Source organism: Oncorhynchus clarkii, chromosome 1 (genome assembly GCF_045791955.1).
Source record: "Oncorhynchus clarkii lewisi isolate Uvic-CL-2024 chromosome 1, UVic_Ocla_1.0, whole genome shotgun sequence".
Classification (NCBI taxonomy): Eukaryota; Metazoa; Chordata; class Actinopteri; order Salmoniformes; family Salmonidae; genus Oncorhynchus; species Oncorhynchus clarkii.
The window spans coordinates 4725361-4740694 of record NC_092147.1 but is presented as its reverse complement, the minus strand read 5'-3'; the positions used below and the strand labels follow the sequence as shown (position 1 = coordinate 4740694).

General features: G+C 46.3%; 1 protein-coding gene across 1 annotated transcript in view; it reads left to right on the top strand.

The window, feature by feature from the left end:
- The window catches only part of LOC139416564 (kinesin-like protein KIF1A), a 146445-nt gene that overhangs the window by 107273 nt on the left and 23838 nt on the right, over positions 1-15334 (top strand). Inside the window, exons 28-36 of the mRNA XM_071165380.1 lie at positions 2075-2204; positions 3197-3362; positions 3542-3632; positions 3795-3913; positions 6035-6090; positions 7942-8050; positions 8725-8791; positions 9305-9389; positions 9504-9609. Of these exons, the coding sequence (XP_071021481.1) occupies positions 2075-2204; positions 3197-3362; positions 3542-3632; positions 3795-3913; positions 6035-6090; positions 7942-8050; positions 8725-8791; positions 9305-9389; positions 9504-9609 (929 nt within the window). The remainder of the gene's footprint in view (positions 1-2074; positions 2205-3196; positions 3363-3541; positions 3633-3794; positions 3914-6034; positions 6091-7941; positions 8051-8724; positions 8792-9304; positions 9390-9503; positions 9610-15334) is intronic.

Below are 15334 nucleotides of genomic sequence, written 5' to 3'. Positions count from 1 at the left end.
GCACTGTTTTCTCTAGTCAGTGCCTATGTAGCTCCCCTAGTTTTACTAGCTAACTGTCGGGAGTCATAGAGATAGATAGAGGACTCTAGTGCTCAAAAGCTTGAGCGTTATTGAGGACTTTCACCATTTTGAAGTAGCGGTCAGCTGGGTGGGACTTCCTATGGGTTACATTCCATAACTGCAGGTTAACTGCATTGTCTTTAAACCTGTTCAGACTACACCCTCTAGGGGGCAGTATGCACCTTTTCAGTTTGTTTACCAACTCATAGAAGTATTAGTAGAAGAAAATGTACTACTTCAAAATAGAGATGGCATCCTTTGGCGCTGACCATGCTCTCACAGACGCCCTAATGGGACCGATACGATGTCTAAAGTATCTATATGTAAATCTATGAGCTATCTCTCTTAGCTTTGCTAATGGTCAGTGGCTAGGCTGCCCCCACTAGCTTTGCTAATGGTCAATGGCTAGGCTGCCCCCACTAGCTTTGCTAACGGTCAGTGGCTAGGCTGCCCCCACTAGCTTTACTAATGGTCAGTGGCTAGGCTGCCCCCACTAGCTTTGCTAATGGTCAGTGTCTAGGCTACCCCCACTAGCTTTGCTAACGGTCAGTGGCTAGGCTACCCCCACTATCTTTGCTAACAGTCAGTGGCTAGGCTGCCCCCACTAGCTTTGCTAACGGTCAGTGGCTAGGCTGCCCCCACTAGCTTTGCTAATGGTCAGTGGCTAGGCTGCCCCCACTAGCTTTGCTAATGGTCAGTGGCTAGGCTGCCCCCACTAGCCTTGCTAACGGTCAGTGGCTAGGCTACCCCCACTAGCTTTGCTAACGGTCAGTGGCTAGGCTACCACGTCTTCCACCGATAGAACAATGAGCCAGATGTTTCACCGGATGTATAAATCAGAAGAATCCGATTGGCATTTCCACTCACCACCAAATATGGTGATGAGAGGAAGCCCAGTGGTCGGCAGTAAAAATACATTTGCGTTGTTTATTTTTATTTATTTATTTTACCGTTATTTAACCAGGTAAGTTGACTGAGAACACGTTCTCATTTACAGAAACGACCTGGGGAATAGTTACAGGGGAGAGGAGAGGGGATGAATGAGCCAATTGTAAGCTGTCGAAGGAGTTCAAGTGCGAATTTAGTTATTGCGCTCGCACACTTCACATAGTAGGCATTCTCTAATGGAAATATGCAAGTACATACTAGAAAGTGATAGGCTCTCGCTATTTTGTCCTTGGCTCTGCCCACCCCCTTGCTTGTTTGGCCAACAATGATTAATTTGCTCCTATTGAAAATGACAGGCTGTGGCCTATCTTGGGTTAGTTATAAACATATTTGCCTTTACTGTAGCTCTGCCAGTGACTAGGCTACCCCCTCTAGCCTTGCTAACTGTCAGTGGCTGGCTACCCCCTCTAGCTTTGCTTACTGCCAGTGACTAGGCTAACCCCTCTAGCTTTGTTAACTGTCAGTATCTGGCTACCCCCTCTTGCCTTGTTAACTGTCAGTAGCTGGCTACCCCCTCTAGCCTTGTTAACTGTCAGTAGCTGGCTACCACCTCTAGCCTTGTTAACTGTCAGTAGCTGGTTACCCCCTCTAGCCTTGCTAATTGTCAGTGACTGGCTACCCCCTCTAGCCTTGTTAACGGTCAGTGGCTGGCTACCCCCTCTAGCCTTGCTAACTGTCAGTAGCTGGCTACCCCCTCTAGCCTTGCTAACTGTCAGTAGCTGGCTTCCCCCTCTAGCCTTGTTAACGGTCAGTGGCTGGCTACCACCTCTAGCCTTTCTCACTTTCAGTAGCTGGCTACCCCTCTAGCTTTGCTAACTGTATGCTATCTTGTGGCTAGTCAGTGACTAGGCCTACCTCCCAGCTCTGCTAACTGTATGCTATCTTGTGGCTAGTCAGTGACTAGGCCTACCTCCCAGCTTTGCTAACTGTATGCTATCTTGTGGCTAGTCAGTGACTAGGCCTACCTCCCAGCTTTGTTGACTGTATGCTATCTTGTGGCTAGTCAGTGACTAGGCCTACCTCCCAGCTTTGCTAACTGTATGCTGTCCCTTGTGGTCAGTTCCAGGCTGAGTCGTGCCCCACTGGTCTATCCCGTACCGGGGAGTCCCAGGAAGAGCTGCGTTTCGTGGAAGGGGAGGGACAGAACTCAGGGATGGAACCCTCGGCCGATGAGGTCAACAACAACAATTGTGCGGGTAACGACCACTGGCTGTGTAGTCTCTTGTCTCAGCCGCTGTGGTACCTCATCAAACTGTCTCTCCTCAGCCGCTGTGGTACCTCATCAAACTGTCTCTCCTCAGCCGCTGTGGTACCTCATCATACTGTCTCTCCTCAGCCGCTGTGATGTCTCATCAAACTGTCTCTCCTCAGCCGCTGTGATGTCTCATCAAACTGTCTCTCCTCAGCTGCTGTGATGTCTCATCATACTGTCTCTCCTCAGCCGCTGTGATGTCTCATCATACTGTCTCTCCTCAGCCGCTGTGATGTCTCAACAAACTGTCTCTCCTCAGCTGCTGTGATGTCTCATCATACTGTCTCTCCTCAGCCGCTGTGATGTCTCATCAAACTGTCTCCCCTCAGCCGCTGTGATGTCTCATCAAACTGTCTCCCCTCAGCTGCTGTGGTACCTCATCAAACTGTCTCCCCTCAGCTGCTGTGGTACCTCATCAAACTGTCTCTCCTCAGCCGCTGTGATGTCTCATCATACTGTCTCTCCTCAGCTGCTGTGGTACCTCATCAAACTGTCTCTCCTCAGCCGCTGTGATGTCTCATCATACTGTCTCTCCTCAGCTGCTGTGATGTCTCATCAAACTGTCTCTCCTCAGCCGCTGTGGTACCTCATCAAACTGTCTCTCCTCAGCCGCTTTGGTCTCTCATCAAACTGACTGTCCTCGGCTGCTGTGATCACTCATCAAACTGTCTTGCGAGAGAGACTATCTGTGGTCTCTCATCAAACTGTTTGTGTGGGTGTGGTCTGTCTGCGTGTACAGTACTTATATTCATTATGTTAAATGTATTTATGTACGGGTAGGCAGTGTGTTTATGAGAGTGTGCCAGAGTGAACCAACAGATTCACTGAAGATATACAATTGTAAGGATGTAGGGTAGTGTATTACAGAGAGAATTCGCACACTACATATACTCAATGTCTCTTCTTCTCCCCCCCCCCCCCCCCCCCCTCCTGTAGCCAGTCCAGATGAGTTGGAGAGCCCCCTGAAGACCAACCTGGAGGGAGGAGCTCTGGACGGAGCCCTGGAACACCTGAGGATAGGTAACATCTTCACCTTCAGAGTGACGGTCCTCCAGGCCTCCAGCATCTCCGCAGAGTACGCTGACATCTTCTGCCAGTTCAAGTAAGTTGCTGTTGTTGTTGTTATTGTAGGTTCTAAGATCTTTCAGATCAACAGATCTATTAGACCGCCCGTAACAGACTGTGAGTGGTAGCTAACAAGCCCTTCCCTCTCTCTCTCTCTCTCTCTCTCTCTCTCTCTCTCTCTCTCTCTCTCTCTCTCTCTCTCGGGTTTACCTACAGTTTCATCCACTGTCACGATGAGGCCTTTTCCACAGAGCCTCTGAAGAACACAGGGCGAGGCCCTCCTCTGGGCTTCTACCACGTACAGAACGTAAGCAGTCGATCAATCACATTTCATTATAAAGCTCTGTGTTTTACAGTAAAAACTGTAGTATGCAGGTGGCAAGAAGAATGAAATACACAAATGTGATGGTTATATATGCTTTTCTTTCTCAAGTGTTTAAAACTAGCTATCTGTTTATTGGTTTAACAGATTGCTGTAGAGGTCACCAAATCCTTTGTGGACTATATCAAGACCCAGCCTATGGTGTTTGAGGTGTTTGGTCACTACCAGAAACAGCCCTTCCCTGCTCTGTGCAAGGACCTGATCAGGTACACTAGTCGCTGGTCACTCTCGTCATTATGTTCATTGTAATGGACAGGGCCTCGTTGCCCACTTGCGATGTAACCTAAGTGTTACGTTGATCGTACTAGAGTCGTCGTTATTTTTTACAAGCCACATTTGTTATTTTTTTTAAAGAGTGTTTCCCCCAAAACAAGAACGTAGAGAGAACGTTCGAAAGGTGTGTTTCCCCCAAAACAAGAATGTAGAGAGAACGTTCGATAGGTGTGTTTCCCCCAAAACAAGAACGTAGAGAGAACGTTCGATAGGTGTTTCCCCAAAAAACAAGAACGTAGAGAGAACGTTCGATAGGTGTGTTTCCCCCAAAACAAGAACGTAGAGAGAACGTTCGATAGGTGTGTTTCCCCCAAAACAAGAACGTAGAGAGAACGTTCGAAAGGTGTGTTTCCCCCAAAACAAGAACGTAGAGAGAACGTTCGATAGGTGTGTTTCCCCCAAAAAACAAGAACGTAGAGAGAACGTTTGTGTGTGTGACAGATCATCTCCTGGAGATATATTAACCACCTATGGTTGCAAATAGGCTATTGAGGTAGTTTATTAGTCTTACCCAATACTAAGTCACAGATTGGGCACACCATTCACACACAATTTTATTTTATTTAACTAGGCAAGTCAGTTAAGAACAAATTATTTATTTACAATGACAGCCTACCCCCGACCAAATCCGGATGACGCAGGGCCAATTGTGCGCCACCCTATGTGACTCCCAATCACGGCCGGATGTAATACAGCCTGGAATCAAACCAGGGACTGTAATGGCGCCTCTTGTGCTGAGATGCAGTGCTTTGGTAATTTTGTATTTTGTATTTTTTTTGTCAACTTCGTTCTGTAGTTAATCGGCGGCCATGATTGTTTTGAGGAGATCTTGTGTGAATGAAGTAACGCGGGATAAATAACAAACTATGCACTTTGGCTGCGTTGAGAATGGTCTGGATCACTCATAGACGTCTGCGTTGAGAATGGTCTGGATCACTCATAGACGTCTGCGTTGAGAATGGTCTGGATCACTCATAGACGTCTGCGTTGAGAATGGTCTGGATCACTCATAGACGTCTGCGTTGAGAATGGTCTGGATCACTCATAGACATCTGTGTTGAGAATGGTCTGGATCACTCATAGACATCTGTGTTGAGAATGGTCTGGATCACTCATAGACATCTGTGTTGAGAATGGTCTGGATCACTCATAGACATCTGTGTTGAGAATGGTCTGGATCACTCATAGACATCTGTGTTGAGAATGGTCTGGATCACTCATAGACATCTGTGTTGAGAATGGACTGGATCACTCATAGACATCTGTGTTGAGAATGGTCTGGATCACTCATAGACGTCTCGAACGTGTTTCTGAAGAGCAACTGCCCCTTAAAAGCAAAACGTGTCCTTTAGAAAGCATCCGTCAATATGAGTCAGAAACATTTATTCTACTGACCAAAATTTACTACAAAGCGTAAAAAAAATATTTTAAGAAAATAGGATAATTTCTGTCATAAAGTCAGGCTCATCCAAAACCGAGTTTTGATTGCATCACAAAGCAAATGAAGTTTGAATTTTTTTCAATCCCGCCCACAGCTGGCAACAAGTCAGAAAGTGCAGCTCCCATGTGGCCCAATCGTAATCCTTCGTGGTAAATGTGGGTTTACTTTGGATATCCCTATGGGGCTCGTTAGGGACCATCTGTAAATTACACAATGCACATTGGACAATACTTTCCAATTCCAATAGTAAACAAAATATAAATGATAAAAACGAAAACAAACTTTAACCATCTATAAATTGTAGAAATTCATATACAATTATTGTAAATAATTGTATGAGAAAACTAATAGGTGTACAAACACGAAACCAACTCGTGTTTTAAATCAGTCATGGCCACTACTTTATTAACCAAATCTAAAATGAGGCCAAATCAGGAAGTGCAGTCGTCCTATAAGAGCCAAGGTACTAACAAAGGTTTCTGGGAAACACCTCTGTTTCTAGAAGTTACTAGAAGGTTCTAACGATAATCTTAACGCCACAAAGGCTCTGGGGGAAAACTTATGTGACGGTAACATACTGTATAACTTACTGTACCTGTCTCTCTCCCAGCAGCCCTCTGCGTCCCTGCAGAAGGCAGTTCCCCAAAGTCATGCCCCTGTCCAAACCAGGTAAGCACCAGAACCATTGTATTCAGTCTTAGTAAACAAATAGACTTCAACCCCCCCAAAGAATGGATCTATATAAAGATATGTCTGTTTTTATTTTGAAGCAGTACACAGTACACAGTACACAGTACACAGCACACAGTACACAGTACACAGTGCACAGCGCACAGGACACAGCACACAGCACACAGTACACAGTACACAGCACACAGTACACAGCACACAGCACACAGCACACAGTACACAGTAACAGCACACAGCACACAGTACACAGCACACAGCACACAGCACACAGTACACAGTACACAGCACACAGTACACAGTACACAGCACACAGCACACAGTACACAGTACACAGCACACAGTACACAGCACACAGCACACAGCACACAGTACACAGTAACAGCACACAGCACACAGCACACAGCACACAGTACACAGTACACAGCACACAGTACACAGTACACAGCACACAGTATACAGTGCGTATCATTCTGTTGTATGGCCTGTGTACAGTACTCTATGTTGCTACCTACAGCGCATGTCTGTTGCATTGCCTCCGTGCTCGTGTTCTGTTAGTCTATGTAATGTCACGCTTGATGCTGTCGGCTGTACTCTTATGCTGTGTATTGTCACGTCAGCTCAGTTCAATGTTGTTGGGTACGTGTTACTCTACATGTGACTGTGAAGTAGCAGACGATGACACGCCGCCCGACCGGGAGAAGACGCTGGAGCTGATTCGCTACCTGGTCCCAGAGGTGTTCAATGGGGCGCTGGTGGACTCTCTGTCAGGCCACGCCCTGTCCGCAGCCGGATTGGCCGCCTCTTTCCTCCTCGAGGGGGAGGGGCCACCCAGTCTTCCAGCCCCGCCCCTCTCTATCTGTTCAGTTATCAGAGCCCAGAAACCGGGTTGGTTACTGTCTGTGTGTCTGGGCCAATGAAGTTCCCTTGAAACAAACCTCTTTTTATATCACTCCGATGTGCATTTACACAGGCAGACAAAATCTGATGTCATGACACTTTTGACCAATCAGATCTTTTGCCAATAAATGGGGAAATTTATCATAATTGGGCTGAACTGTGGAAATGCAGCTAAGATGATAAATTGTGAATCAGATAAAGAAACAGACATCTTAAATTAGCACCAATAGATGACCAAATATATTGTAGTCATAGACAAACACATGAATACGTCGCTCCTACATTCTGGTATCAACTGAGTTCAGTATAAAAAAAAGATAATATATATCTTACCAACTGATATAAAAAGAGGAGGTTGTGTTTCAGGGATTTTTCCACAGGCTCTCTTCTCGTTGCCTTGTCGTGTGTCTACTGTTATCCTGTCTGGTTGATTTTTCCCCGAGAGTTCCTCCTGTGATCTCTTCCTCAAATGGATCTATGGGCTTTCAGCTTCTGTAGTTACCATAAACAATCATTTATTGCTTGTTGTTTTTTTTAAAAGATCTGTGTTAGCGTGCTTTTGATCGATCACACCTTGACCTCTCTTTCTGTAGGACCTGAGCTACTCGGTAACAATACCCTTATCCAGAAGCGTTATTCCATTATTCCCTTGAGAAATATTGTAAATATACCCAAATAATTACAGGTAGTTTTAGCAGATTGTAATTTTTCACAGGCACATCCTTGTATTGTTAAGGGATGACTGCTGCATTGATTACCCTGCCTTTCTGCAGGACTGTACTGAGTGGTTCCTCCATCTCTCCCTGCGTTATTCTCATCCCCCCTCTCTTTTTTTAAACCTTTCTTCCTGTCGCAGCTCTCCCTGCTCCCTGCTACCGAAGACTGAGTCTCTTGTTGTGATAACCTGGTCTCCCTTCACCTCCTCCTTTTTAGTCCCTGCCACCAAGCTGACTACCCTGATGCGCCCTACAGCCGGGCCCTGCCACTGCAAGTATGACCTCATGGTGTTCTTTGAGATCTGCGAACTGGAGGCCAGTGGAGAGTGAGTATCCCACAGAGATACTATATATATATATATATATATATATATATATACTAAATTACTATAGTGTATATACAACCTTATATATGTGCTCTATATTAAATTCCATGATGTATTCCATCTCACCACGCTCAAATGATTACCATAGGCTACCTTCCAATATTCACACTACCCCATACTACCTAGAGGGAAACAATTGTTTGGGGAATATATTGTAAGTGATGAATGGACATTGCCGCAGTACCGTAGACGCAGAGGCAAAGCTCCAGTTTCACCTCAACAGACGCAGCTGCTAATCCATGATCAATATTATAACATTATACTCTTAATAATGTTCTATTAATGATCAAATAATCTAAATCAAATGAAACTTTATTAGTCACATGCGCCCGAATACAACAAGTGTAGACCTTACCGTGAAATGCTTTTACTTACAAGCCCTTAAACCGACAGTGTAGTTCGAGAAAGAGTTAACTAAATGAATTAAAGATGACTGCAGTCTCGGACGATTTTACATTTAGAAAACTATTACCCAACGTGGAACGTTTATGTAAGAACCCAGAGTAAAAACAATATCAGCGACAGCATTAACTACTTATTGGCCGATGTGAAAATCGACGAGAGTCTTGTTACTCTGCAGGAAAATAACCGATGGTTGTCTCTGTTTCCCACAGTTACGTCCCAGCAGGAGTGGACCACAGAGGAGGCATGCCTTGCCATGGGACATTCATGCTGCACCAGGTAGGTCATTCAGGGAGTGGAGAAGTATGTTATGATTGAACTGATGTGTTCTGTATGAACACAATGCTTCCTGTTTCTGAACATAATGCTTCCTGTTTCTGAACATAATGCTTCCTGTTTCTGAACATAATGCTTCCTGTTTCTGAACATAATGCTTCCTGTTTCTGAACATAATGCGTCCTCATTCTGAACATAATGCTTCCTGTTTCTGAACATAATGCTTCCTGTTTCTGAACATAATGCTTCCTGTTTCTGAACACAATGCTTCCTGTTTCTGAACATAATGCTTCCTGTTTCTGAACATAATGCTTCCTGTTTCTGAACATAATGCTTCCTGTTTCTGAACATAATGCTTCCTCTTTCTGAACATAATGCTTCCTGTTTCTGAACATAATGCTTCCTGTTTCTGAACATAATGCTTCCTGTTTCTGAACATAATGCTTTCTTTTTCTGAACATGATGCTTCCTGTTTCTGAACATAATGCTTCCTCTCTCTCTCACTCCCCCTCTCAGGGTATCCAGAGGCGTGTCACTGTGACCATCGTTCATGAGACAGGTGGAGACATCAAGTGGAAGGATGTCCGGGAACTGGTTGTGGGTGAGTCGGTTCAAGACTGTTTGTGTACAATGTGTCTGTGTTATGAACAACATCAATATCTATCAAGCGCACCAATCTAACGTCTCCTCTTCCTCCTCCTCCTCCTCTCACCAGGTCGTATCCGCAACTCTCCCGAGGGGGACGATGCCATCATAGACCCCAACATCCTGTCACTCAACATCCTGTCGGCTGGGCATGTCAAGCCCATGCAGGAGGACAGGTATGTAACCAGACTCTACCCATCGTAGGGACCCTACCAGACTCTAGCCATCGTAGGGACCCTACCAGACTCTACCCATCGTAGGGACCCTACCAGACTCTAGCCATCGTAGGGACCCTACCAGACTCTAGCCATCGTAGGGACCCTACCAGACTCTACCCATCATAGGGGCCCTACCAGACTCTACCCATCGTAGGGACCCATAGACATTATCTGGCACCCTATTCCCTATACAGTGCACTACTTATGACCAACACACAAAGAAGTATACAGGGAATAGGCTTGCATTTGGAACGCGGTATATTTAATCTATAATGCACGAGGGGGTGTGGTACATGGCCAATATACTACGGCTATGGGGTGTTCTTAGGCACGACGCAACGCGGAGTGCCTGGACACAGCCCTTAGCCGTGGTATATTGGCCATGTACCACAAACCCCTGAGGTGCCTTATTGCTATTATAAACTGGTTACCAGTGTAATTAGAGCAGTAAAAAATATATGTTTGGTCATACCCGTGGTATACGGTCTGATATACCACGGATGCCAGCCAATCAGCATTCAGGGCTCAAACCACCCAGTTTATAATCAGAGATAACCCACAAGACAACTAAATACTATGTTATGTTTGATGATTGGTTATGATTTGACAATATACACTAAATGGCCAAAAGTATGTGGACACCCCTTCAAATTAGTGGATTCAGCTATTTCAGCCACACCCGTTGTTACTGACAGGTGTATAAAATCGAGCATACCGCCATGCAATCTCCATAGACAAACATTGGCAGTAGAATGGCCTTACTGAAGAGCTCAGTGACTTTCAATGTGGCACAGTCATAGGATGACACCTTTACAACAAGTTAGTCTGTCAAATTTCTGCCTCCCAAGAGCTGCCCCGGTCAACTGTAAGTGCTGTTATTGTGAAGTGGATGTCTAGGAGCAAAAACGGCTCAGCCGCAAAGTGGTAGAACACAAAAGCTCACAGATTGGGACCGCTGAGTGCTGAAGCACGTTGAAAATCGTCTGTCCTCTGTCCGAGTTCCAAGCAACGTCAACACAATAACTGTTCGTCGGGAGCTTCATGAAATGGGTTTCCATGGCGGAGCTGCCACACACAAGCCTAAGATCACCATGTGCAAAGCCAAGCGTCGGCTGGAGTGGTGTAAAGCTCACCGCCATTGGACTCTGGAGCATTGGAAACGCGTTCTCAGGAGTCATGAATCACGCTTCACCATCTGGCAGTCCGACTGATGAATCTGGGTTTGGCGGATGCCAGGAGAGCGATACCTGCCCAAATGCATAGTGCCAACTGTAAAGTTTGGTGCAGGAGGAATAATGGTCTGGGGCTGTTTTTCATGTTTCAGGCCCCTTAGTTCCAGTGAAGGGAAATCGTAATACTAGAGAGTACAGTGACATTCTAGAATTCTGTGCTTCCAACTTTGTGGCAACAGTTTGGGGAAGGCCCTTTTCTATTCCAGTATGACAATGCACCCGTGCACAAAGAGAGATCCATACAGAAATAGTTTGTCGAGATCAGTGTGGAAGAACTTGATTGGCCTGCACAGAGCCCTGACCTCAACCCCATTGAACACCATTGGGATGAATTGGAACGTCGACTGAGAGCCAGGACTTAATCGCCCAACATCAGTGCCCCGACATCAGTAATGCTCATCTCCGACATCCCCGCAGCAATGTTCCAACATCTAGTGGAAAGCCTTCCCAGAAGACTGGAGGCCTGTTATAGCAGCAATGTTCCAACATCTAGTGGAAAGCCTTCCCAGAAGACTGGAGGCCTGTTATAGCAGCAATGTTCCAACATCTAGTGGAAAGCCTTCCCAGAAGACTGGAGGTCTGTTATAGCAGCAATGTTCCAACATCTAGTGGAAAGCCTTCCCAGAAGACTGGAGGCCTGTGATAGCAGCACAACGGGGTACCAACTCCAATGGAATGAGATGTTCGATGAGCAGCTGCACACATACTTTTGGCCACGTAGTGTAAATTCTATTCAATATATAAGTTATAACTTATAATAATGTATATAATACATAATATATATAATATTTTGGTGAAATTATTAACCTTGTTTTTTGAACTGTTTCATACTATACAGTTCATTTACAGGTCTGAAAATGCTAGATTTGCATCGTAACCAAGGAAACACAATACCACTCCAACACTGTTTCATTATCATTGTGTTTTCTCCTGCCATTTTTTTGAATTCACGGTCCTCGACAGGAATTTAAAAAAAATGAAATATCACGATCACTATGGAAACGCTAGCATGCGTTAATCTTCCGGAGTACTGTGCTCTGGAGACACATTCTCTCATCTAAAGCCAGCCACACCATCCTTGTCCCCCCCCCCCCCCTTTTCTCCCCCGTCCCCCACAAACACCTCACAGACACAGAGCAAACTCCACAGACATTATAATGAATAGAACGGGCTTCGGGAACCTCTAAACTCTGCCAATTTGACTGGTAAACTCACGGGTGAAACTCGCAATGGCCTCCAGTCGTACACAGTATGTGTGCCATATCGTTGACTTGAATGGTCGACGGCCGTTCTATCCATTCTATTTCTACGTCAGCCTCCCCCAGAGGATCCACTCTAGCACAACACGCTCTTTAAAACTGTGCCAAAGGAGTGTTCGGTCGGCTCCTGTCCTTTTCACAGGTGACCGGACACCGTTCCCAATGCTGAATATATCGCTCGTAAGACACGGTGGAGCTGTCGGACACTGCACACAGGCTGATGCATGGCTATGACTCATAGTGAGGCGACTATGGGTCAGAGCGCTTGATGAAGCTCGCGCGGTCAAGATGCACAGCTTGACTGGTTCAACCAACTTCCACGCAAAGAGGCTTTATCCCCCCCTCAGAGCGCTTGATGAAGCTCGCGCGGTCAAGATGCACAGCTTGACTGGTTCAACCAACCTCCACGCAAAGAGGCTTTATCAAACCCCCCCCCCCCCCCCCCCCCCCACACCCCACTCCAACCCCTCCTCCTCTCCCGCTCTTCTTCCACTGAAGCAGCTGATGCTTGGTAAAAAATAAAAAATAAACATGTGGTTCTACCTGTCTAGAAGCAGGAGGTCACATGATCAGTGGGGAGAAAGACGACACAACGAGACTTACCCATCCTTCTGCACAGGTGGCACGAAACAAAACATTTCTAGTACAAAATTGATCGTATTGATTTGTGATCCATCCTTTCGATCAAATACTTGACACGGATCCTTCAGATAAGTAGGCCTGTAAACTGGCTTGATTAACAACCTCGTCCTATTATATTGAAGGTTATTTATGTCACCACTATGTCACCACTACGTTCCCTTATTGCTAGTGTGTCTGCTGCTGGGTTCTGTATGTCCATCTGTCATCCCAGCTGACCACTCACCTCTCACCCCGGTCACTGTGTACTCACCTCTCACCCTGGTCACTGCGTACTCACCTCTCACCCTGGTCACTGCGTACTCACCTCTCACCCTTGTCACTGCGTACTCACCTCTCACCCTGGTCACTGCGTACTCACCTCTCACCCTGGTCACTGCGTAGTCACCTCTCACCCTGGTCACTGCTACTCACCTTTCACCCTGGTCACTGCGTACTCACCTCTCACCCTGGTCACTTCGTACTCACCTCTCACCCTGGTCACTGCGTACTCACCTCTCACCCCGGTCACTGCTACTCACCTCTCACCCTGGTCACTGTGTACTCACCTCTCACCCTGGTCACTGCGTACTCACCTCTCACCCCGGTCACTGCTACTCACCTTTCACCCTGGTCACTGCTACTCACCTCTCACCCTGGTCACTGCGTACTCACCTCTCACCCTGGTCACTGCGTACTCACCTTTCACCCTGGTCACTGCTACTCACCTTTCACCCTGGTCACTGCTACTCACCTCTCACCCTGGTCACTGCGTACTCACCTCTCACCCCGGTCACTGCTACTCACCTTTCACCCTGGTCACTGCGTACTCACCTCTCACCCCGGTCACTGCGTACTCACCTCTCACCCCGGTCACTGTGTACTCACCTCTCACCCTGGTCACTGCGTACTCACCTCTCACCCCGGTCACTGCGTACTCACCACTCACCCCGGTCACTGCGTACTCACCTCTCACCCTGGTCACTGTGTACTCACCTCTCACCCTGGTCACTGTGTACTCACCTCTCACCCCGGTCACTGCGTACTCACCTCTCACCCCGGTCACTGCGTACTCACCTCTCACCCTGGTCACTGCGTACTCACCTCTCACCCTGGTCACTGCGTACTCACCACTCACCCCGGTCACTGTGTACTCACCTCTCACCTCATTATTAAACTAATTGTTACTATAATCTCACTCAGTCCCCATCCATCCTCACATAGATCTATAAGACCCTACGGAGTATAGCTTGTACCAGCAGCTGTAAAACATTGATGGATAAGGTTGATCCTCATGGGACACACCCTCCTGCCATTTCAAGACCACATATCCACCGTGCACTGGACTGATGTCTTATGCTTACCTTCTTAGCATATCTACACACCATAACTACACCCCCTAACTCACTTAGCATGTCTACACCCCATAACTACACCGTCTAACTCACTTAGCATATCTACACCCCATATCTACACCCCATAACTACACCCCATAACTACACCCCCTAATTCACTTAGCATATCTACACCCCCTAACTCACTTAGCATATCTACACCCCATAACTCACTTAGCATATCTACACACCATAACTACACCCCCTAACTCACTTAGCATGTCTACACCCCATAACTACACCCCCTAACTCACTTAGCATATCTACACCCCATAACTACACCCCCTAACTCACTTAGCATATCTACACACCATAACTCACTTAGCATATCTACACACCATGACTACACACCATAACTGCACACCATAACTATACACCTTATCTACACACCTTATCTACACACCATGACTACACACCATAACTACACAACATGACTACAAACCAGCACTACACACCATAACTACACACCATAACTACACACCATAACTACACACCTTATCTACACACCATAACTACACACCATAACTACACACCTTATCTACCCACCAGCACTACACACCATAACTACACACCTTATCTGCACACCATAACTACACACCATAACTACACCCCGTAACTACACCCCGTAACTACACCCCGTAACTACAACCCGTAACTACACACCATAACTCACTAACTACACACCATAACTACACACCTTATCTACACACCATAACTACACACCATAACTACACCCCGTAACTACACCCCGTAACTACACACCATAACTCACTAACTACACACAATAACTACACCCCGTAACTACACCCCGCAACTACACACCATAACTACACCCCGCAACTACACACCATAACTACACACCATAACTCACTAACTACACACCATAACTACACCCCGTAACTACACCCCGTAACTACACACCATAACTACACACCATAACTACACACCATAACTACACACCATAGCTACACCCCGTAACTACACCCCGTAACTACACACCATAACTCACTAACTACACACCATAACTACACCCCGTAACTACACACCATAACTACACACCATAACTACACACCATAACTACACCCCGCAACTACACACCATAACTACACACCATAACTCACTAACTACACACCATAACTACACCCCGTAACTACACACCATAACTACACACCATAACTAC